General features: G+C 40.5%; 1 protein-coding gene across 1 annotated transcript in view; it reads right to left on the bottom strand.

The window, feature by feature from the left end:
* The window catches only part of AOAH (acyloxyacyl hydrolase), a 119,934-nt gene extending 93,842 nt beyond the window's left edge, over positions 1-26,092 (bottom strand). Inside the window, exons 1-4 of the mRNA XM_074945344.1 lie at positions 25,935-26,092; positions 25,325-25,476; positions 9,457-9,552; positions 1,493-1,559 (exon numbers count right to left, since the gene is read on the bottom strand). Coding sequence (XP_074801445.1) covers positions 1,493-1,559; positions 9,457-9,552; positions 25,325-25,475 — 314 coding nt within the window. The 5' untranslated portion in view covers position 25,476; positions 25,935-26,092. The remainder of the gene's footprint in view (positions 1-1,492; positions 1,560-9,456; positions 9,553-25,324; positions 25,477-25,934) is intronic.
* Positions 26,093-26,373: the final 281 nt, after the last annotated feature.

Genomic DNA, 26,373 nt, shown 5'->3' with positions numbered 1-26,373 from the left:
CTCATTTTATTATCATCTTTAAGCTCAGTTCAGTGTAGCTACCTGAACATAATTATTTTCTCCCATTGCATTTTACTCAGCATTTAAAACCAGATTCTAGGGCTAAGAAGCCCTGAGCTTTATATACTGCCCCTGAATCAAATATACTATAACTGTACTCATTTTTAAGCAACCATACACGTGACAAAGATTTAAAGGATTCCTCGTTGTTGTTTTTTAAAAGGATAAAGTTAATCCAGATGCAATTTGGCTAGTACAAATTTTCAACCCCTGACTCAACAAAATAACTAGAAATCCTTCAAACCTCTAGTCAGATACAAGTGCCAAGATTGTTTCCTTCTTTTGGGACAAACCTCTGGATTTATAGAGAATTAAATCAAGATGTTTGATTACTGAACTACTTAGCTCTGTAGCATGGTCTCCGGGCTAGATATTTTTTAAAAAAAAGCCCCAAGGAAGTAGAAAGTAAAGCAAACATTCATTTAATTAATCTTGCAAAGAGAACTTGCAAAAAGAAATAAATGATCTACTTTTATTTTTAAAGGAATTTAAATTAGTTTGTGGGGCTCCCAAGTGCTCAAATCAAGGTCAGGGGCTGGAAGCAAGTAGAGGATGACAGTTAGAAAGCCCATTAAGGTATAAAAGGAAGCTAGGGAACAAGCGATTAAAATATTATGACCCTTTAGATGATCTCCCCCACACACCACTGGTTCAAGAAATTTCTTCCACAGCCAAATGGACTGAATTTCAAAAGGTAACAGAGACAGGTGGACCTGATTTGAGATTTACAGATGTAAAGATCTATAAAAATGCTTAGTAGTAGGAGCTAGCGATAGCATTTATTAATTCATTCAGGGACAGCTTTATGGGACTGGAGCATAGGCTGTCTGGCCTAGCAGGCACAGCCAGGCTGAGGTCTGCTCACCAGGAACAGTAGTTGCCAGGCAGGAGCTGGAGGAAGCACAAGCAAGCAGGTTCCATAAGCAAGAGTCAGGGTCAGAGTCAAACTGGTCTAGGAGACAGGAGATCAGGAGATCAAGCAAAATCTGGTGTCACAGCAGGCCAAAGTCTGTATGGTTGCCCAGACAACTTTCCTGGGGTTAAATAGAGTGCTTGGCCAATCAGAGGTTCCTCAGAGCATCACCACTCTGAGTCTTTTGGGTAGCACTTCCTATGGCGCCTATTCTCCATTGTGCTCCCTGGCTGTGACGCTGCATGGCCCCCAGGCCATCGCAGTCTCTGCAGACCCGGTTTTAGTCCCTGGGTCCTTACAACAGCTAACTTCAGTCTATTGCCCAAACTACCTAATCGAGTGTCTCTCTGGAACACCATATATATAAAAAAGAGTTATTCTCACTCTCATACTAATGGAACTTGAAGAGTGAAACCCCCGCAATTCACACTGACAATACATCAGTACATTAAAAACCAAAAACAATCCCTTAAAACAAGCAAACTTTAGATGAAAAATTACAGTTTAATTAGTACTTACAGTTTAATTAGTTCTGGTCCATAAAGCTCAGCTACCAAGTAACAGATGCCTTGCAAGTTCAGTATTTCTGGAAAACATACATTTTTGAAACAATGGAACATAATTAAAGATAGTTTTACAAACCCATGAAACACAGCTGGACTTGCTTTGTCCAGGTAAATATCAGGTTATTTTAGAGAAAGGCATGTGCTCAGTCAGTGGTTTCAGCACATGACTATGAACCAGAAAATTCTTCTAACCAAGGCTCTGACTCTTTGTGTGTCAGTAGGTGAGTCATACAGAACTATTGTGAGAATTAATGTTTGTTAAGTGCAATGATGAATAGCATAATGTAAGCGCTAAGAATTATCATAATATTTATTAAAGAGCATCTTCTAAGCAGTTTAAGGACAAAGCACTTGTTATCTTATATTGTAACTCAAAAAGAAAGCAAAACAGATAAATCAATGTGCAGAAAATGATGTATGAGTTCATATTACTGCTGGAATTACTTAATGTCTTCAAGTATTTATGCAGGTAAAAAACTCGTATCTTTAGTATAGAAATAATTTTGCAATGAATAACAGAAGGAGTAATTATAGTTTAGCAAATAGCTATCGTGTTCCTTTTTTCCTTTCATCTTTCACATTACTATGGCCTTTCTAAATACTTACTAAAATCTCATTCTTTTAAGTTGAACAAATAAGGATACACATCGAAATACGGTTTATAAAAAAAAATCTTTAGCAACATATTTACTGAAAAAGACAAGTACTTGGACTATCATATATTAGCCTTGAGGGAAAAGCGGTGCACTGCTGTGAGAGAAACTTGAGTTTGAATCCAGTTACAATCTAATACGAAGGTCTGATCTTGTAGTTCTGTGGAGGAATGGGAGTATTTCCTGCATATAATTGGACTCAGGCCTGATTCAGCAAAGCACTTGAACATATTGTTAAATGCATCTCTGTAAGCATGTGGCTAACTTTAACCAAGTGCTTAAGAGATGTGCTGAACAGGGATGTACTACTCAATTGGTGCTGTAATGCCTACCAGTCTCCTGTATCTTATAATCAACAACTGGATATCAGTTTTTGCTTATTAATAAGCAGTGAAGCATGACTCATAGCCAGACATTAAAATAAAGGTGCATTTACACAGGTATAAAGAAAAGGAGTACTTGTGGCACCTTAGAGACTAACCAATTTATTTGAGCATGAGCTTTCGTGAGCTACAGCTCACTTCATCGGATGCATACTGTGGAAACTGCAGAAGACATTATATACACAGAGACCATGAAACAATACCTCCTCCCACCCCACTCTCCTGCTGGTAATAGCTTATCTAAAGTGATCATCAAGTTGGGCCATTTCCAGCACAAATCCAGGTTTTCTCACCCTCCGCCCCCCCCCCCCCCGCACACACACAAACTCACTCTCCTGCTGGTAATAGCCCATCCAAAGTGACCACTCTCTTCACAATGTGTATGATAATCAAGGTGGGCCATTTCCTGCACAAATCCAGGTTCTCTCACCCCCCTATATGGTAAATGTGGCAAAATACATAAGCAAGAATACAGCCCACAACTCCTAGGACTCCAGAAAGTAGCTATGTCCAAGTCTCCAGTCACCTCCCCCTTAAACACTGTTCCGCAAACTCCTATGTATCTCTCTCCTGTCCGTCTTAATGTGCCCAAATAAACACTTAGGATCCACCAATCAAAGTAGCTATCTTTCCTCACCCAATCAGATTTATCAGAACCAACATCCAGCTGGAGTGGTCTATTCTGAAGTTCTTCCCCAGACAAAAAGTATTTCCTTCCAAAACACCGCTAGGTTTTAAGACAGCACTGGATCTGACTCTCCTCTCACTCCCACCAGAGTAAATCAGGAATAATTCCACTGATGTGAACAGAGTGACATCAGTGTAAAACCTGCATAAGTGAAGGGAGAGCCAGGCCCCAAAGGTTTAACAATGTAGCTGTGAGTACATAAATTAAATACCCAACTACCTCTTAATGATAAGGTGCTGATGATAGCTGCAGGAGCTACTGCAGCTTACCCTTCTTATCCCATGATAAATATTTTATTTCAATCAAGTTATTAGACTCATTTATTTGCCTCCTTTGCCACATAATTTCTTTTGATTGGATTTTATAATCAATCTGCTGATTAAAAATGGGTCTCCTGACCAGAATTAGATTTTGCTATTACCCTTCTGAAAGGGCACATGCAGTGGATAAACACAATCCCATGTCTGCTACCATCACTGATTAAAATACCCTTGGTAAAGCTAGCCAGCAAGCCAGCTGGCTCTTTGAAGTGTCCTGTAAGAGAAAATAGCTGGCTTCCTCAACATCTCCCATGGCGGACAAAAGCTGACAGCATTCTCTAATGTTTCCCGTTGAGGAGACAAGCCAGCAGGTTTGTACAATGTCTCTTGCCCAAGAAGAGATAACTGGTTGGTTCAGTCTCACTAGCAGCTATTAGGAGGGGTTGGTTTGGCTTGCCATCAACTCTAGAAAATAGACATTGGGGAGCTGGCTAGCTAGAGCCATTTCTATGCACAGAATTCCTTATGAGCATAAGAAGCTCAGCATATAAATATCCAATGGCATAACAAAACAAATAATGACTGGCTCCAGGGGGAATAGCAATAACATAAAACTGTTCTATCTTGGGGCCTCTCCTTTTGTCCCTCCAGGCCCACGAACATGATACAGTTCTGTGATGACCTAGAATCCTACTTTTGATGTCTCCGACTCAAAGAATATTTCCAACACACCTCTGAACAACATACTAACCCACAGAACCTTCCTACCAACCCTACAAAAAGAAGGATTCTGCGTGGACTCGTCCTGAAGGTTGAAACAACAGACTGGACTTCTACATAGATTGCTTCCATCGACGTGCACAGGCTGAAATTGTGGAAAAGCAGCATCACTTGTCCCATAACCTCAGCCATGCTGAACACAATGCCATCAACAGACTCAGGAACAACTCTGACATCATAATAAAAAAGACTGACAAAGGAGGTGCTGTCGTCATCATGAATATGTTGGGATATGAACAAGAGGTAGGCAGCTCTCTAACTCCACATTCTATAGGCCATTATCCTCTGATCCCACTGAGGATTTCCAAAAGAAACTACACCATCTGCTCAAGAAACTCCCTGAAAAAGCACAGGAACAGATCTGTGCAGACACATGCCTAGAACCCCGACCAGGGGTATTCTATTTGCTACCCAAGATCCATAAACCTGGAAATCCTGGATGCCCCAGCATCTCAGGGATTGGCACCCTGACAGCAGGATTGTCTGGCTATGTGGACTCTCTCCTCAGGCCCTACGCTACCAGCACTCCCAGCTATCTTCGAGACACCACTGACTTCCTGAGGAAACTACAGTCCATCGGTGATCTTCCAGAAAACACCATCCTGGCCACTATGGATGTAGAAGCCCTCTACACCAACATTCCACACAAAGATGGACTACAAGCCGTCAGGAACAGTATCCCCGATAATGTCATGGCAAACCTGGTGGCTGAACTTTGTGACTTTGTCCTCACCCATAACTATTTCACATTTGGGGACAATATATACCCCTTCAAGTCAGCGGCACTGCTATGGGTACCCGCATGGCCCCACACTATGCCAACATTTTTATGGCTGACTTAGAACAACGCTTCCTTAGCTCTCGTCCCCTACTCTACTTGCGCTACATTGATGACATCTTCATCGTCTGGACCCATGGAAAAGAAGCCCTTGAGGAATTCCACCATGATTCCAACAATTTCCATCCCATCATCAACCTCAGCCTAGACTAATCCACAAAAGCGTTCCATTTCCTGGACACTACTGTGCTAATAAGCGATGGTCACATAAACAACACCCTATACCAGAAATCTACTGACTGCTATACTTACCTACATGTCTCCAGTTTCCATCCAGGGCACACCACACGATCCATTGTCTACAGCCAAGCTCTAAGATATAACCGCATTTGCTCCAATCCCTCAGACAGAGACAAACACCTACAAGATCTCCATCAGGCATTCTTAAAACTACAATATCCACCTGCTGAAGTGAAAAAACAGATGGACAGAGCCAGAAGAGTACCCAGAAGTCACGTACTAAAGGACAGCCCCTGTCATAAATATAAAGGGAAGGGGTTAAGAAGCTCTGATACAGTACTATAAAATCCTCTTACCTGTAATGGGTTAAGAAGCTCAAGTAACCTGGCTGGCACCTGACCAATAAGGGGACAAGATACTTTCAAATTGGGGGTGTGGGAAGGCTTTGTCGATCTGTCTGTGTGATGCCTCTGCTGGGGACAGATCAAGAAAGCAAGCAATTCAACTCCTACAGAGTTAGTAAGTAATCTAGCTAGAAAATGTGCTAGATTTTCTTTTGTTTTTGGCTTGTGAAATTTGCTGTGCTGGAGGGAATGTATGTTCCTGTTTTTGTGTCTTTTTGTAACTTAAGGTTTTGCCTAGAGGGATTCTCTATGTTTTGAATCTGACTGCCTGTGAGATTATCTTCCATTCTAATCTTACAGAGTGTTTATTTTATCTTTTTTTGTTCTTCTAATAAAGTTCTGTTTTTTTAAGAATCTGATTGGGTTTTTAGGGTCCTAAAAACCCAAGGCTGGTCTGTGCTCATCTTGTTTATTCCAAAGTCTCCCCAGGAAAGGGGATGCAAGGCTTGGTGGGATATTTGGGGGCGGGGGAGACGTCTCCAAGTGGTCTCTTGCCTAATTCTTTGTTAAATCGCTTGGTGGTGGTAGCATACTGAATCCCAGATACGAGGAATTTTGTGTCTTGGGGAAGTTTTAACCTAAGCTGGTAGAAATAAGCTTAGGGGGCCCTTCATGCTGGTCCCCACATCTGTGCCCCAGAGTTCAGAGTGGGGAAGGAAACCCTGACAGGCCCAACAAAGAAAATAACAGAACACCACTAGCTGTCACCTTCAGCCCCCAGCTAAAACCTCTCCAGCACATCATCAAAGATCTACAACCTATCCTGAAAAATGATTCCTCACTCTCACAGATCTTGGGAGACAGACCAGTCCTCGCTTACAGATAGCCCCCCAACCTGAAGCAAATACTCTCCAGCAATCACACACCACACAACAAAAACATTAACCCAGGAACCTATCCTTGCAAGAAAGCCCGATGCCAACTCTGTCCACATATTTATTCAAGTGACACCATCATAGGACCTAATCACATTAGCCACGCCATCAGGGGCTCGTTCTCCTGCACATCTACCAATGTGATATATGCCATCAGGGGCCAGCAATGCCCCTCTGCCATGTACATTGGCTAAACCGGACAGTCTCTACGCAAAAGAATAAATGGACACAAATCTGACATCAGGAATCATAACATTCAAAAACCGGGAGGAGAACACTTCAACCTCTCTGGCCACTCAGTAACAGATTTAAAGGTGGCAATTTTGCAACAGAAAAGCTTCAAAAACAGACTCCAGTGAGAAACTGCTGAGCTTGAATTAATATGCAAACTAGATACCATTAACTTGGGTTTGAATAGAGACTGGGAGTGGCTGGGTCATTACACATATTGAATCTATTTCCCCATGTTAAGTATCCTCACACCTTCTTGTCAACTGTCTAAATGGGCCATCTTGATTATCACTACAAAAGTTTTTTTCTCCTGCTGATAATAGCTCATCTTAATTAATTAGCCTCTTCCTCGCCACCTTTTCATGTTCTCTGTATATATATATATGTATAATCTCTTCTTACTATATGTTCCATTCTATGCTTCCGATGAAGTGGGCTGTAGCCCACGAAAGCTTATGCTCAAATAAATTTGTTAGTCTCTAAGGTGCCACAAGTACTCCTGTTCTTTTTTTAGGGTAAATATAGTCTTCTTGGATTGTACATACTACATTTAGCATTTGGCTTCAGGCAATATACCACAACCTCTGACCAATATTTGATAATTATGTCCTCAGAGTCAGTCAGTATTTGTACTTACACATATCTCCTGCTGTGTTGTATGCACACAGATACAAAGAAAAGAATACACAGAAGTCTTTTTTATAGAAACAAGCCTTGCTAAGGGAAAGAGGTTCAAGTAAAAAATGTTTATTTTAAGAGGGTGAAGAATATTGACCTTAAAGGAAGTTAGATTAGGCCAACAGAAACCCAAACTCCCTTTAGTTCCTCTGAAAACCGAATTGTTGTATATTAGCTTTGTTTTTGTTATTCATGAGGCTCTTCAGGCATATCTATAATAATAGAATTGCTCCTTCAGCTTAAATGGTACCTGTTTCTTCAACAGGTCTGCTCCCTGAGTGCATTCAAAATAATATCTATTTACTTGAGTGATAAAAGTAAGTTTTACTGCTTTTTACTCTTGTTAGCTCTGCAGAGCCTATACATCTAGGAGAGAGAGAGGGCTTGATTGCATTCTGACTCATGCATCATCCATAGAATTGTTAACAAATTTCTAGTCCCAGGTCAAACGTTTCCCTCAAGGAATAGCAATAGCATCCATGTGCATCACTGAAGATAATGAGGTTGCACAGATGTAACTTGAAGGGATGATGGGGTTATATACATACAGAGGAGGGCAGAATTTAGCCTGTAGAATTTTTACACTTACAATGATGTATAAACCAGAAAGAATGCAACTTGACCTTCAGAGTAGAGGGCAAGTTTACAGGTCTGGCAGTTAAAAATAAATTTCATCACTTGTACACTGAACAAATTTGAAATAGATTCACTGTGTGAAAATAAACATAGAACCATAGTGTGTCATCTTTACAGAGCCTTTTTTTTAAAGAAGAAAACCATAGTTTTACAGCAATATTAGGGTTTATAATTGAAGCTCTATCGTTATCTGCCTGTGATGTCAAAAATGAAAACATGTCTCATGTAACAGGAACTGACTGACCATCATTCGACTCAGCGAATGACCTCTAGCAAACCCTTCTCCACACCTTAGAAAGCATAGAATTATTATTCTACATGCATCCTCCATGAAACTAGGGACTAAAGAGAAAGATATTAGTTTTTCAGAGATGGAATTAATAAGATACTGTATGAAAAAACTCTTTAATGAAAAATCCTAAACGGTCTTTTTAAATTCATGAAGTTAGAGACAGCTTCAGATTCATAGATTCCAAGGCCAGAGGGGACCATTGTGATCATCTGATCTGCCCTTCGGTATAACACAAGCCAGAGAACTTCCCCAAAATCATTCCTAGAGCAGATCTTTTAGAAAAACATCCAATCTTGATTTTAAAATTGTCAGTAACGGAGAATCTACCGTGACCCTTGAAGGGTAGCTCTCCTGCTTGCCTTTTGTGAACAGCACGTCTCCTCCTTCTCCCCCTTGGCAGCACAGCACCTGCCTGACCTCATTCAGGCCTTGGCTGCCCACGATACGCCATCTGCATGCTGCGGATTGTGTTACTGTTGCACAAGTGCAGCCCCTGGGTTACATTTTGGACGGGTGAGTGAGGTACGGTTCCCTACCAGCACTATGGCATATATCTAGTCCATTTTACAAAGTTACTTGAAAGTAATTGAATGTCTTACACCTGCCCTTTAGTCCCTCTGCCAGTTTTTGTGACTTTACAACAGTTTATAACAGTTTCTTATTTCTGAAAGTGTTTTCATCTTCCCAGTTGCTATGTAAAGACTCGCACAAATGTCAGGGGAAACTGACTGAATATACAGCGAAACTGGCTATTCTTAAAGTGCTGACAAATATACAAAGTAAACAAACTGAGGGTATTATATGCAAGTATCTTTGGGGTGACATTCTGGCTTCACTAAAGTCAGTGGGAGTGGTCACTGACTTCAGTGAGCTACAGTTTCACCCTTGATGTCTTTCACATACACTATTCGTAGATTTTGTAACAGTAGTGGGTAAAACATTTTCAGATTCAAATGAATTTTTAATTAACAGTGAAATACAGTGGCACCAGCATAACATATGGTGTATTTGATATTTACCAGGTAGATAGTTGCAGACTCTCTCTATTGCTGCTTTTGCTGTACAGTTGTGAAACATTGCAAGCTGTTCAATTACTGATACCACAAGCACACATCCTGCAAACAAGCAAAAACAAAGAGATCACTATCTCATACATATGACAGGATTAAATAGAGTGTGAATATAGCCAAGTGGACATGAACCATTGGGTGTTTTGTTTTTTGAGATGTTCCATGGCTGATAATATTTCTGGAAAAAAAACCCACTTTATTTCTAACTTTTATTAAAACAGTGCTACTTATCAAGCCAGTGGTTGGATGCAATTGGTAGATGAATGCACAAAACAGCCTGAATTTTATATAGCCATATTTAGATCTGGTCAAGTCGCCCATCAAAGCTGACATTTCAAAATTTGTTTTAATTCTGAATCAGAAGAAAACCAGAAATTTCCTGGAACAAAATCTTTCTGAAAACAAAATTCATTCCAATAAAATCAAGAATGTTTTGTTCAAACTTTGATTTTTGTACATTATATCATAATTTATCATATAAAATAAATTTCTAAAAAATTCACTTTGAAATAAAATATCAAAATGCTTTTTTATCCAAAAAATTTTAAATTAATTTTTTCGAAAATCTACATGTTCCAGCAGAAAGTTAAGATTTCTACAAAATAGTATTTTCCAATAGAAAAATATTTTGTTAGCCACATTAGTGAGAAACACTGTACAAACAAACTAATTTCTAGGTTTGATTCTTGTCCCTAGTGTGAACCCACCTGCAACTAAGAAACAAACTGAGGAAGGAAAAAAAATAGTCTAGTGATCCAACACTATTCCAACAGACAGTATTGTAATCAGCATCTTGGCACTTTGCACATAGCTGGCAATCACATGCCCAAGGTTGATTCACAGTGACTTAACTGTTACATCTTCACAGCATGCACCTGGACAGAAATAGGCAAAAGCTGAAGGACAAAAAACTCCTGCATGACTGTAGATTAGAAATCACCAACCACAAATATAACACACCAAACAAAACATTCCGTTGACAACATGGCATAGTCCTGCACAGGATCTCCATGGGAGTCAATGGAGGTTCTACACACAGAGGACTTGCAAGAGCAGGCCCCAAGACAGCAAAATAAACATTTGCTAAGGCCGAAATATTTCCTAAATTCACCATGCCCCCTTTATGTGGTTGTATAGGGGTCACTTTCTGAGCTCTGGTAAGCTCAGGGACTGCTCGCTGCTGCTCTAGGCCTGTGCAAGTGGGAACACAGCCTTGCCTCCATTGCACCAGGCAGCAGAGAAAGGCTGGTGCGCCAGGGGAAATGGCAAGGAAGGAGGGAAGAGGTTCTATTTAATCCCAACAGAGCACATTTCAGTCTCCTTGTGTGCAAGGGGAAGCACTAGAGAGCTGTGCCTTTGAGAAGTCCAGTGTCTCTGGTGCTCCTCGAGGAGTGGCTCCACATTGGCCCCTGCACAGAGCTGTTGCTCAAAAGCCAAACATAGCTCCATATAAAACTGGGGTACCTGTCATTGGATCTCCCTTCAGTGAGGCTAGGGGGTGAAGGATCTGCAATTTTATAAAGGAGTCATGTTAGATGATGCAAAGTCTTAATAGGCAGCAGGTTTAAAACAAACAAAAGGAAGTATTTCTTCACACAACACAGAGTCAATCTATGGAACTCCTTGCCAGAGGATGTTGTGAAGGCCAAGACTATAACAGGGTTCAAAAAAGAACAAGATAAGTTCATGGAGGATAGGTCCATCAATGGCTATTAGCCAAAATAGGCAGGGATGGTAACCCTAGCCTCTGTTTGCCAGAAGCTGGGAATGGGCGACAGGGGATGGATCACTCGATGATTCCCTATTCTGTTCATTCCCTCTGAAGCACTTGGCATTGGCCACTGTCGGAACCCAGGATACTGGGCTAGATGGACCTTTGGTCTGACCCAGTATGGCCGTTCTTATGTCTTGACCAAAATAATCAGCAGACCCTTCCTTGACTGCGAAGTTCAAGTCAGGCTTAGGCTGACTCCCCTGAAATTGGGGCTGTGATCTGCAGCTCATGTAGCTGTACCCTTGCTAGCTTTAATCTAATTAGCTCACTAGAAATAGCAGTGAGGACTTGCTGGCCCTGGCTGGACAAGAAAGTATGTACCCAGCAAGGGAGGAGGGTTTGTACACCGTTTGCTGATGCCATCGTGTCCTCACTGCTATTTTTCTATGAGCTAGCTAGATTAAAGCTCTCATGGGTATGTCTACATGAGCTGCAAATTACATCCCTGTTGCAGTGCAGACAGACTTAGAGAGTGTGCCTGTGTAGTGACAATCAGTAGCACAGGCTGCGTGTACTCTAGGAGCTAGAGAGCTGGAGAGAATTCTAAGATCTACTTGTTTCCAGCAGCCCAAATAAAGAATTCCCTTTGTATTCAATACAGCTGAGTCCTGTCTCTTTTCTCCCATCAGGGACTACTGAGGAGACTCAGATCTCAGGTTTTTGTTTGACACAAAATAGAGATGCAAAATTCAAATACTGATACAGATCCAACCTTTCCTAAAGCTCAGAGCTATTAACATTCAGGGTTTTGGTCAGGCCTATATCTAGTAAGGGACAGATAAATTCTCTATTGATGACACTGCCACAATGTGCTAATAAACCAAACAAGGTGTTATTTTCCAACATAAGGCTGCGATATTCTTCATGGGCCAGGTTATGAGTTGGAAACTGGTGGAGAAAACATACCACCACTGGAAATTATTAGGCCCAATCTCTTTATTGAGAGTTTTTATTACAAGGCAATATAATTCTATATAGAGAAAAGCAAACTTTATATTTTACAGGAAGTAATTCAAGGACACCAATGGGAATAGCAGGGAGCTCACCATCTCATAGTAGACATAAAAAACCCTGCTTCACTATACTTAAGATCATTAAACAAAACCCTCAACAGGACTCCTTTACAGATGTAATTTAGAAGGCATGCTAATTATAAGAATGGATACTTACCTAAAACAGAGAATAAATTGAGACAGACACCAAGGAAGAAAGACAGCAGCACATTTCAAGGAATTAGCACTTAATAAAAAAAAATCAGTTCATAATGAGGAAAATATCCCAAATAATAAAGACCTTACCAACAAAATCAGAGACCCAACATCAATGCCCAGAGCAGACATACCGTACATCCTATACCCACCGTGGAAACCCTGCTAGGAACTTATCCAGGAGGGACTTCTATATACCTAAGGCCCCCACCACTGTATGTCTGAGCACCTTACAAATATTAGCAAATTTACCCTCCCAGCCCCTATTGCTGCTTCTATTTTACAGAGATTAAATGACTTGCTCAAACTTACATAGGAAATACGTGGTAAGGCTAAGAAGTAAACTTGTCTCTTGAGTACCAGTCCAGTGCTTTAACCACAGGACTACCCCTCTTTTCACAGCCCTCAGTCTAAAGACTTTACAGTCTCAAAGACAGGAGTAGAAAGATGAGATGCACTAGCCAAACGAGAGGCAGGATCTGGCTTTGACATTTCTAAAAAGTAGTAGTTATTATTTTTCATTTTTATTGTGTGTGGGCCTTACTGAAGAAGTGACTCTTCAGGGAAGATCTGAATGAAGATGGGACACTGGCTGGGAGAAGTGGGTTCGGAACGTCATGCATTGCATTCATGGCATCCTGGAAAAAGTGCAAAGATGGGAGTGGGAGAAGAAAACTATGGGGGCATCGAGGTCAACACTGTTGGCAAAGCAAAAGGCATGAGGGGAGAATGTGACAGGAGACAAGAGCCAAATGTAGGCTCAGGCAGAAATGAGCACAGCCTGGAATTCAGGGCAAAATGTTCAAACTGATGCCCTGGCAAGGAGAACCTGATGAAGTGGTTCAAACAAGGGAGTGAGAGGATCTATTGGCAAATTCCAAGGCTGGTCACATTCACAGAGAAAAGACATATTCTCCCCTACACCTCCCCCCCCACCCCGGCCCAATGTAGGTAAAATTTGCAGAGATTTTCATTTAGATTTTGAACATCTACTTCCTCAAGCTGAGCAACCTGTCACTTTGAGCAGCTGAAGGTTATAAAGACTGCAGCGCAGAAAAAATAATGTTCCATTTGTCTTTGTGATATAACTGAGAACTCCGCATTTTCACTGCTCTTTCACCATGTAAGCCCCTGATAGCATTCCCTCTGTATCTCCTGTTCACGATATGTTCATTTCTCAATTAAGACAGCAATAAAGCGCACATCTGCTTTTCTTTCAAAGCACTGTACTGTAGCCATTTATAGCAGGGATGAAGTTTCAGCCATAGCCATGGTTACAATCCTGTCTGTCCTTGTGGAAGTCTTCTTCCTACCTCAAGCATCTTCTTGCACTCTATCAGGCAGGAAGGAACTATTTGCTGTTGTGGTTAGGGATCCATATAGCTGCCATTTAATGTAACCAGTCAGTGTGATACCATACGCTCATTGATGATGTGATTATATGTTGTAATCATAGCATGTTTGCAGTCATGCAGAAAGGGGAGGATGTACATCCTGTGTCATGTCACTTCTTTTCTGGTCTTCACAGCTGTACTGTAGTATCCAAAAACTGAACTAAGTATTATATTCACTTCATATTTCAGATGCAGCAGCATGTCAATAAGATGCATGCAAGAATGTTAATTACATTGTTACATGGATGCATGTCCAGATTGCATTCTGATATACTACAGACAGATTTATTTTAGTGTAAAACTAAGACTGATAGAAAACAAATCAACTTAATGATTCATCCTTTCCTTCCCAAAGCCCTAGAAAAGAATGACACATGGTGAAGTTATAAATATTCCCCAAGTGGATTTTGGGAAGTTCAGGGTGGAATTCTGATCTCTTTAAATTATAAGACACTCAAGGCAGGGACTGTGCCTTAGTGCACACTGATCATACCATAATCATAATGATACAATCCATTTTTCTCCAGGCATATACTAGTAACATCAGCAGAGTTCACTTTTGCTACAGCCTTTTTTAAAAAACACTTCACAATAAGTAGACAAATCATCAGCTCCTCACACAGAAATATTAGCAAATCTTCATAAGACATTTATGGTCAGTACTCTGTTGGCTAAAAATGGAAAATCATTAGGTAGATAAAAAGGAAATTAGGGGGGAAAAAAGAAAAAGAAAAGTCAGCTGCCTTTGAAAACCTGGTGAAATCTCACTGCTTTAATCACTTCTGCTGATGTCAGAGAATATTTTCAGAGAGTATATAAGCTTTTTAATACCGTGGGCTCAGTGGAAAAGCAAGTTAACCAGTTTCAGATCTAGAAATACCTGTTTATAGCTTTTTTTAATTCAGCAAATTGATATTTGATTTATTTTTCATATTGTGGGAGGCACATATGAAGCAAGTTAAATTGGTTCCACAATTGAAGTTAAAAACTTGCATTTATGTTGTAGTTGTGTGGGATTTTCTTTATAAATAAGATTCAAGAAATTGACTGTTCCATGGTACTTGATAATAGGTTTCAATGTCTTGACAGGTTGAAGAATGTTTTCTCTAGGAGAAATGCATTGGTATTATAATGCTTACTAGCCATTAGAAACTAGACTCTGGTATTAATAAAATACCTGCCTCTTTTAGAGATAGTTTGTCCCATTTGCTGTTAATTTATGAGGAGATAAGAGGAAACCATAACCATTTTACTCAGCAGCAGTAATCTGAAAATTCACATGTCAAGGAGCACTTCTCCCCATGTATTTGAAAATAGTGTTTAATAATAAAATGACATTCCCAATAGACTAGAAAAAATCATACCCTTATAATAAAACCAGAGCAAGAGAGATTCATTTCTTGGCCATGCAGTCTCTAGCAATCTCACCAGACTGTTTAACTTAATCCACTTCTGCAGCAACATACAAAAGAAACTATCATTAGAATTATATCTATGGCTGCTGTGAAAGTGTCAAAGCACACAGAGTTGCCTCTTTAGTTTTCAGTTTTCCAATTTCAGATAAGTTTTTGTAAAGCCAAGACTTTATCAAATGGATTCTCTGGCACTCTACATGAACCTACAGACCTTCAGGTTACTGACTGAGAATAGCCTGTCATCCTTTACTTTGATCTAGGGTTCTAGACAATGGAGTTTTTCCTCACCCCTCCACCCTTACTGAACTCCTAGTTAGGCAAACCGCCCCTCTGAAAAGTGCAATTCAGACAGGAAATGAGAGAAAGTTTCCAGGCAGATTGCTTCCAGCATTGCGCAAACTCTGTGGGCGAGATTGTGGCTAGCCCTTTCACAAACACACATGGTGGTGAGGAAAGAACTAGGTTCCCCTTTTAGGCCGCTAACGATGCTTCCCCTGTTATGCAGCTCACCCAAGCTGGGCTAGCACAAGTCTCTGTACTTGGGCTGGGGTGTAGATGGAGGGGCTACCCAGAATGGCAGTCCCCGCGCTCAGAGGAGTGTCAGGGCTGCGACTAATTTGTTTCCGCTGGGAGCAACGCACTGAAAAGGCAGCGGGGAGTGGAAGGAGCTATGGCTCTGCCTTCCCAGCCCCAAGGAGCCAGCCAGTTGTGCAGCAGAGAGAATGTTGTACCCCATAAAGAGGTGTTGCAAATTATTCTCTGCCCCTTGTGCTACTGGGATGCACAAGGAGGCATTCTCTCTAAAGCGGTGCCGAGTTGTGAGAGGGGGGTGGCAGTCTGTGCAGAAGAGTACCTAAATAATGAACACCATTTGGTGGAAAGGCACAATATTTGGTCTTCAGGGGTATCTTTTTGAAACTTGGACTATAGGGCAGTGTCTCGAGAATGGGATGAACTCCACTCCAACAGAGAACTCCACCCTTCCCCTTGAACATGAGTAATCATTCCTAGTCCTCCCTCCTCCAGAAGCAGTGCAAGGTGTAACAGTGTGTACTGTTTGCCGTGCATGTGTCTACTTGCATTGACTTCATGACTTCATTTACATATTGTCTTCCCACCCTACGAGCAAACCCAAATAGGAAGACTTACTGCATGGGAGAGTCACTGCTGCACAGGCAGCTGGCATAAAGCAGTTTTGTTAGTAAGTTGTGTCTTTCCCTTGTGTGTTTAAATAAGACATATGCTGTTGCAGAAGGAAGTCAGGAAACTCTGATCACTCCATATTAACAGGGTAATAGCTGAACTGGTGAGGTGTGGAGGTACCATTTGCTACCCAGGTGCACTGAATGTTCAGGAGCCAAGCTAACATTGGCTGACTCCCCTCACAGTTGCTCAGAATCAGCCGCAGAGGGGAGGGCTATTTCTTCTCTAAGGGATAGATTTTTGCTCAGTAATCGATGGGGTCAGGAGTGAAGCACCCTGCAGAGAAGAACTGATTGCTGGCTCCATTTCTTGCTTTCTCCACCCCGCTTCCAAAGATCCTAAGCCTAGCCCTGCAGAGCTCCCATGGAACAGCATCCCCAATCTCCATTGGGCACAAGCCTGCAGCAGTCCATTCTTCCTGCTTTCCGCTTTGGGTAGGGATTGTTTTTGCCTAAGGTGCCACAAGTACTCCTTTTCTTTTTGCGAATACAGACTAACATGGCTGCTACTCTGAAACACAAGACAGCATCTGATCCTATTTCCCCATGTTAAGTATCCTCACACCTTCTTGTCAACTATCTAAATGGGCCATCTTGATTATCACTACAAAAGTTTTTTTCTCCTGCTGATAATAGCTCATCTTAATTAATTAGCCTCTTACTCCACCTTTTCATGTTCTCGGTATGTGTGTGTGTGTGTGTATATGTGTGTGTGTATATATATATATATATATAATCTTCTTACTATATGTTCCATTCTATGCATCCGATGAAGTGGGCTGTAGCCCACAAAAGCTTATGCTCAAATAAATTTGTTAGTCTCTAAGGTGCCACGAGTACTCCTGTTCTTTTTGCGAATACAGACTAACACAGCTGCTACTCTGAAACCCATCTGATCCTAGTTATTAAAGAACATCCTCCATAAAATGAGTTCAAGTTCAATGGAAAATAAAGACAGATCTAAATATACAGCAAAACCTCCTGATTTCTATCTGTAAAAGAGTGACCCTTATAAAAATGAATATCCATTCCCAAATGTTGTATATATCTTAAATGTTTCCTATTGATATCAAGAATGAAGATTTTCTGAAGCACATTGAGCACTTCTCCCATTTCATGCAGTTGTCTGGCCCCTACCACCTTGCCTTCCCATACACCTGCATTTGGACGAGGAGTCTGGTTGTCTTGACCTCTCCTATGTTTACTGGTATTTTTATCTTCTTCAGCTGAATAGATTGGTAAATTAGCTAAGAGCTGGGGCTGATAATATATGGTTTCAACAGGCACAACATTGTTCTAAGTCAATATCCCTTAATCTATTGTATTTCACAGTTAATACAATACTTGTCCAAGTTTCAGAAAACTCTATTACAAAAGGAGCCTTAGGATATGGAGGAAAATCAGGAAACAAAGTTAATAAAAAATGTCTTGGCTATCTCAGTTGGAGTCCTTAGGGATGATTAATACAGCATAGAGTGTATAGCCAGAGAGGGCTCTGAGACATTTCTGGAACTGTACTTCTGAAGAGAATTTGTTGTATTTTGACTTGCTTCAACATCCTGGGCTAAAATTATCCCAGAAGCCAAAAAAAAAAAAAAGAGAGAGAGAGAGGAAACGTGATCTAATGGTGAAGGCACTTGAACTGATTTTCAGGTGAAAGTGAAGTCAATGGAGATGTGACAATTTACACCAGTGGAGGATCTGCCCATGGAGTTGTGAGTCTTGGAGTCTATTCTGTCAGAGACTTCCTGCGTGACTTTGGACAAGCCAATTCCCAAGGCCTGAGTTTCCCCATCTGTAAACAGGCTCAGTGTTTGTAAAGTGCAATGAAATCCTTGAAGGCAATTATAAAATTATTATTTTATAGGGCTTGTTCACTTTCCCCCCTACCTGCTTCCTGATAAGCACACATGCAGATGCATGCTATTCTATAGAAGACAGTACATCTGAATTTCCATGTGGCCAAATGTGCATTTCCCCCCACAATTCCTCCAACTCTGCATCACTCACTGTACAATGGATTTATATGGGCCTTGTATGTCAAAAACCTCACCTACCAGGCTACCCAGAGGTTCTATGGCTTTTGAAGAAAAAGTACAAAGAGACCTGAGTTTGGGAGGTTCTGAAGGACAAAATTCAGATTTTAGTTTTCCATATCGTATATGCATAATATGTAAATACATTTGATAGAGACACTGATGTGATTGTAATTTTAGGTACCCACTTTTAAAAATGTTCGCATAAACTATACATTTCCCCCTAAATTTGTTGTGTTACGCAACATATTTTGCATGTTAAATACATGTGGCAATACACAAATTTTATTTAGAATATCACCAAATTTGTCAATTTTCATTATATTTGAGCTATGCTGCATAATGTAATGTAGTGCATTACCATACATTTAAAATATTAATATCAATATATTGATATTTTAAGTGTATTGCATCTCAGTAGATGGCATAAAAACCTAGGAACATCACATGTGTCACTTTTCTTGTTTACCACAGTCACTCTGAGCATCACGCAATAGCAGGGACAGAACTCTTATCCTACTGCTCAAAAAACAAAGGTCTGTATTTATTATTCTCTCCTCTAGATACCATACAGGGGCCATGATATAGATGTGGAAAGTTCTGATTCCACCCAGTAGAGGTCAGTGGTACCTATCCACATTGGCAAAATAGATGCCTGGTGCTACACAAGGTATATCTGAAAGATAATCATTTAGCAAAATATATAACAAGCATTTCCAATGGACTTTCCTCGTTGATATTGTTTAATATAAAAATGTGTGTGTGTGTGTGTGTGTGTGTGTAATGTAAGAAGTGATGTTCTCTATTCCTCTTTTCTCTGACACCCCAATTCAGGAAAGCTTCCCTCTTCAGAAAGGTGCTTAAGCACATGCTTAAAGTTAAGCATGTGCTTAAATCCCACTGAAGTCTGAATTGGCATCAGAAAGGTTTAATCACATCCTTACTTCCAGTTTGTCCTCAGTCTAATGAGAAAAAACCTACCACAGTAATTATTGATGCAGTAACACCTAGAAGCCCCAGTTGTTCTAGGTACCGTATATATACAAACATACCAAAAAGATGGTCCTTTCCCCAAAAAGCTTACAATTTTAACATATTATATGCACAAAAGTAAAGAGATTCAAATGTAGGACTCCCCAAGCCACTGAAACGTGTTCACTGAGTGAATATGCAATACTTCTGATGACTCTATAAGGAGAAAAGATATATATACACAAGCATTTGGTGGCTGAGTTACACCTATTATGTGAATCATAAACAACTTTTCATCATCATATCATTCAAATGGGCCAAAAAAGAATGTTACTAAAGGTGCAAGGGGAAAAAACAAACAAACTTACCTTTGGGCTAAGAACAAGTACAAGGAATTTCAACCCCAAGGGTGATGGGTAAAATGTTCAAAAGCACCAAAATGTATGTAAGTATGCTACATACATTCTTTACAGCACTCATTGTTATATGTATGATTTATGGTCACTGTCTTTCGATGAGATTCCTAAGTGCCTAAGTCACTTTTTAAAATGGGACTTAGGTGCTTTTGAAAATGTTACCCTATATTTCTTGAAATTTCTCTGAAAATAGAGGCTTAGAATGAAAATATCTATTCAACTGTTGGTATAGTATCACTACCATAGTGCTATATATGCCTGGGATTCATATATCCATATCTCAACCAAAGGGAAAAATATATAGCAAACATTTGACATTCACTACTGGGTATGGGCCAAATCCTGCTCACTTTCATCTGTGTAAATCAAGAGTAACTTCAATTAAGTGAATGGCTTCACTCTGCATTTACACTGGTTTACGTGAGATCAGATCTGAATCTAGCCTAGACTGTCAGCCTAAAATGAATTGTGGTTTTACACTGATGCCAAAGTATGACATTTTACAGCACTCATTGGTCTATACATTATGTTTTATAGCACACTGCTTCCCTAGACAATATCTACACAGCCATTTTGTTTCAGCATTATTATTAAAAGCCTCTCACTGTGTTAGGTATGTGCCACTGTATTAAATTATCAGGAACTGCAAACAACATTGATCTGAGATTTGGAATTTATTACTCTACAGTAAGAGATAGGGTGGGCGAGGTAATCTTTTTAATATCCTGGGACCGACACAGCTACAGTTACACTGCATACGCTACAGTAAATTATTCAGTCCTGCATCCACGCCATAAAAAGCACAGCTAGACAGTTTTAAAAGTTGGATATCACACAAACTATCAGGGCTGCATAGTAACGCTTTATAACACAGGAGATCCTGGAATTATGGGTTGGGTTTTTTCTCTGCTTTTCTGAAGTTGTTATTGTTATTATTAAAAATATACATGGTTTTAATATGGTGCCTACCGCATCTTCCCCCCTGCCCCCAGAAGTTAGGTTCTTACAGATGAATGTGAGAGGTGGTCCAGGGAAGTTGATGAGAAGAATGAAGCAGAATTACATTGGCCCTGGTAAAGCTAAAATTGGCCTGTGTGGCTGCTGACCCATGCAATATCGGTCAGCTAGAGAAGATTAAAAGAGCTGCTGCCCAAACATATTGTGCTCTCTCTGACTAATAGCCTCATTCCACAGGGCAGCCAAAGGGGAGCTGCGAAGGGGGCTGTGCAAGCTGAAGTTTTAAAAAAAATAAAATGTGCAATTAGCAAGAAGTGCCCGGCAACTGCAACATGCAGTCTAATCGTTACAAGAGACTCCACAGATCGTTTGCACACATCCCCTACAGCGCTCTCTGGCAACAGAGGAGAGAACAGAAGCTTATTTTAAAAATCACTAGCAATGTAAAAATATACAAAAGAGATGCAAAAGAAGAAAATGACAAGAGACAGAGAATGTGATGTTAGACATGGCCAACAATAATACCAGGTATTCAAACTGTGGTTAGCAAATATTAACTATTTATTTCCCACCACAGATGGGGAAAATGGAGACATAAGAGGTTAAAGGCCACACTCTCAGCTGTGCGTGTAGTAACTTGCTCGACAAGTTGTCTCACTGAAAGCAGAGGGCCACTCTTGTCAAAAAGTACACATGAATGTTAATAAGGGTTTACAAATCTGGTCCTAACTGGCTTTTTGAGGCCACACAACAAGATAGTGGCAAAGCCAGACTCAGAACTCAAGGGCTCCTAACTCACCTATCCTGCATGCAGAGCCCTAGATCTGGGCCTCTATAGGGAAAAGCAGCTGTTTCCCTATAGTTGTAATTTAAATATATAAAATAGGCAGCAGTTTAAACCCTTCTTATCTGTCATGTGCAACACAAAGAAGAGCAGAGGGAGTCCCTAAATTGTTTGTAATGTCTTTATTTTAAAAGACAGCATCATAGAAGTCCCCTTTTACATAGGACTACATTGAAATTGTGAGGATAGTTTTCATTTTCATAAGTATATTCCCAAAAAGCCTTCTGTAGATTGAGGAACAGAATTTTTCAAACTAGTCTGGCATGTGATTGTGTGTGCAAAATGCACACACAATTATATGCATTATTTTTGTGCTATTATTAGGACTGGATGAAAGTTAACTGTCAAAACTGATTGTTGATGGAAAATTCAGTTTTCAAAAGAATTGTTTTGAGAAAAATGCCTGCACTCTGCAGAACATTTTGATTTTTTATTGAAAAATCAGACATTTGAAAACAAATATTTTGACCAAAACCCAAAATATTGATTTCAATATCCTGTCCTGGTTCCTCATGGGAGTTGTATCTTGGTTTCCTCTGCCTCTGACCTCCTCATTGGGCTTCTGAGGCAAACAACATCTCCCATGATGCACTGTGGCCACTTCCCCTCACCATGAGGGGAGAATACAGTGCATCATGGGAGATACAGTCTGACCTCAGAGCCTGGACTACAGAGGAGACCAGACGCACGAAACTCCTGAATTACAACTCCTATAGGGTACCATAGCAGCATTCCTGAAACAAAATATTTTGATTTTCAGTTTCACTGAAAAGTCAAACTGTTTAGTGGAAAATTTCAACAATTATCTTTTCCCCCAGTTTCCACTGAAATTTTTCACAAGGCTCCTTTTCCAACCAACTAGTTATTACCCATGGTTACACATGTAAATCAGGTAAATTGCACACACAGGTGCACTGAACTGTCCATTCAAATGAGCAGTTGCCCAATTCACTTATCCAAAGGATGTAACTGTCTTGGAAAGTTAACCACCAGTTGGACAGCTAACCTGTCTGAAAGTCTGCTCCGCAAAGAAAATCTTCCTATATATTTTACAGTGGGCATTTGCACTGGGGAGTTTGCTGTTTTAACATTTCCTGTTAAAAATATTGCTTCATCTTATATCAACATATGACGTATATGAAAATGGGAGTCCTGTATGATTCTTCAATCTCTCTCTCTCCTGTCCAAAACAGAGAATTCAGTTAATAAGTCTGTGGCTTAGGGAAGCTGTTGAAGAGGAGTCAGAAATGATGTCCACAACTTCCCTAAGATAGATAGATAGATAGATAGATAGATAGATAGATAGATAGATAGATAGATAAAAAAGAATCCTATCTTCCTTGCTTTTAAGCAGGTTAGTTTTATTGACTTAGGGACTGATTCTTCTCTCACACCACTTTAACTCCAGGCACTTCTGTGCAGTTACTCCTGCTTTACACCAGTGTAAGTGTAAAAAATCAGATCCTCAGAGCTTTGTTGATTAAAGGGAAGAAACATAAATGGCTTGTCATTGTTTTCAAAATTAATACAGAAAGCGGGTAATAAGAAGTTAAACCACAGGCATTGCAGTCTGGGATAACGAATGGTTGTGTGTGTACGAAATTTCAAAGCCTCTCTTGCAGGCCCCCTGCACTTGCATTTTTAATTATCTGAACAGCACCAATTTAGCTTGCAGAGTTTTCAGGGGCATGACAATCTGTTTTGGTCATGAGTCAAATTCTGGTGTCACATAGATGGTTTCAGCACAATTAGTGATTTTCTCTACATCAAGAAGAGTGATCTGGATTCTCTCTCTCTATACACAAAGTGTAGGGGCAGAGTTTTGAGGGTCTCTTCAAAGAGGGAAGAGATATTAGATGGAGGGTCGATGATGTTAGGGATGGGATGAAAGTAGAATTTACTTCCCTTGTATTCCAGTGCCTTATGCAGCCAGCTAGGATTCAGATGCTTACCATGGTGATGGATGTGGTATTCAAAGATAGATAATGGCCTTGTGCAAAAATTAAAGGGACACAAAGTTTAACAAAAATCACATATTGTAAGCAAACTAAATCACTTACCCATGTTAAAACTTGAATTATTAAAACTGAAGGAATTTAAAAAATACAATTTACTTTTCACTGTTTGTATTGTTTGTTTACCATTTGCACTGCTGTCTCCTTGGACAGTAAATAGCAATTAATTCCATTTTGCTATGTTTACAGTTCGTTTCACTTTCAGATTCCCCGTGCTTCAGTGATTGGGTTACAGACACTGCAGGGCAACATTTATTTGTTGAAAAACAACTATTCCTATTACACATTTTTAATTCATGGAAAAGTTTTCTACTCATCTTAAGTTTTGCAAAAGCTTGTTTTTACAAAGCCTACATTTAATTCTCCGTTTCCGAATCATAAAAGTAATTTTATAGACTCAAAATAGAGGATTCTTCCTTGTACACACAGAAACATAACAAAACTTGTATAAACAGTGCGAAAACTGATATGTGAATCCTACGGGAACTAATTCAGTGAAAACTGAATTATCTAGAGAGGGACAAAAAGATGTCTGTTTGGTCACAAAGCAAATTGATGTTTGTTTTGTCACTATATGTCAATTAAAAATAAATCAATAAAAGCTGCACTCCCTACCTTGGTTGATTCTCCTGCCTACTGCACTTTTAACCACAGATGTCAGAAATGCTCCGAGATGACTCTGACATTAGTACTTTTATCAGATTCGCTACACCTTGGGAGTAAATTGACCAAGTCCATGTTGGGTGAACATCACTCCACCCTCATAAAGCCCAAATCATCTCATATTTGGTTAAGTGCATGGACCCTGGGTGTGTGCATTTAAATCACATCTCAACCTCCATGGCTACTGGTTCAGCATGCAAGTTGGAAAAGGAGCTGCACACCTCAATTCCATTTATACAGGTAGTTAGGACCACTGAATCCATGTATCTCAAGGCTTCTTCCCTAACATTTCTCAATGCTTCCCTTTGTGCTGGCTTTTCAGACCAGAGCAGACACATCCTCCAAAGCAGGTAAATGCTTAAGTGATGCAAAAAGCCTTGCACAGGCCCTTCACATTAGATGAATTTCACCCTGAACACCAGGAACATATTGTCAAACCCAAAGAAGCACTCACAAAGCTCTGTGTCCCAAACCTAAATGTATTTCTTAAGAAGATTTTGCCAGGCAAAACCAACTGAGATGAAACTTCTGTTTTTTGAGGGTGTCTTGGGGGAGGGGAAGGGAAGCTCATCTGTACAATAAAATAAAACATAGTAACATACATTCAAAACAGCCACAATAAATATTAAAAACAATCACATCCTGTTTTCGGTTCTCTAGCTACTAGGTGTGAAAGCCAGTATCACCAATATTTCCTGCAGACCAAGGGTATGAATTCTATCAAACAGCAGCTCCAAATCCCATGTTAGCCTTGAGAGTCTTAAAACAGTTATTATTTGGGCTAAGATTACTGGTGGTTTGCAGCAGCGGCAGCTGTTGAAACAGATAAAGGATGATTTATTACGTGCACAGCTAGCCTTTGTTTACCAGTGTAATAACAAATGAACGAACAAAGCAAGCAAACAAAACCTGAATACATACCAAGACAGATGTGTCCATTGTCACTCCCACCAGAGACCAAAGTTGGTTGGGCTCTACCAGAGAGAGGTGAGGTTGAGATGTCCTTCAGTGGAAGCATGAGGAGGAAAAGGGAGAAGAATAGAGGGGGAAACGCCTGCCAGGACCCCCTCATCCTAGAGAAAGGAAGAAAGAACGAACTGTAATATAGGAAGAGTACTCAGGGACACACATACCCCTAATACTCAGGGAGAGAATGGCACACCTGCTTCTCAGTCATAGTCTGACAGAAAGAAACTCACACACCCTCCCTGCTACACAGGGAGCGTCTCTTTCACCCCCAGCTGCTCTTTTGGTGCTCAGGGAGAATCTCACACACACATATATTCCCCCCACACACACACACACACCCCTCACTGGTACTCAGGGAGGGTCTCTTCCTCCAATCCCCAATTACTAATATTCATGGACAGTTGCACAGCCTCTCACTAGTATCCAGGGGTCTCTCCTCCCCCATAAGTACCTAGAGAGGCTCCCCCTCCCTCACTAGCACTCACACAACATCCCCCCTCTCACCAGGAACTTAGAGAAAATCAGTAGGACTGTACCCCCCCCCCACACAGCTCCCCCACACCTGTATTATCCCTTTCTCTTTCCCTCCTTTTCCTTCCCTGCTGGCCCTGGAACAGAAGGGGGCCCGTATGCACTGCTGTGGCTCTGGGCTCTTCAGCCACTTGCAGCAAGGGCAGCAGCAGCGGATGACTAACTGATCATAAAACCACAAGTGCTGGAGCCGCTCGGCATTAATAAAGCAAGACACTCCCCGGTACAGCTAGTGTGGCAAAAACAAAACACAAAAGAAAAAAGCCCAGAAAAAAATAATACCTAACCCAAACTCTTCCAGTAATATCTCAGCCTGGGCCTTCCACTTTCAGATAGAAATAATGAATATTAATAATAGAAGAAAATACCCTCTGAGTTGGTGACACACTCCCAGCAAACAGCTCAGTCTTCTGTTTTCTTCTTCCCTTTTTCTTAACAAGTGTAGTTTGATCACTGTGGGGGGTGGCAAT

The sequence above is a fragment of the Natator depressus genome, chromosome 2, assembly GCF_965152275.1.
Source record: "Natator depressus isolate rNatDep1 chromosome 2, rNatDep2.hap1, whole genome shotgun sequence".
Lineage (NCBI taxonomy): Eukaryota > Metazoa > Chordata > Testudines > Cheloniidae > Natator > Natator depressus.
This window is presented reverse-complemented; position numbering and strand designations above follow the sequence as displayed.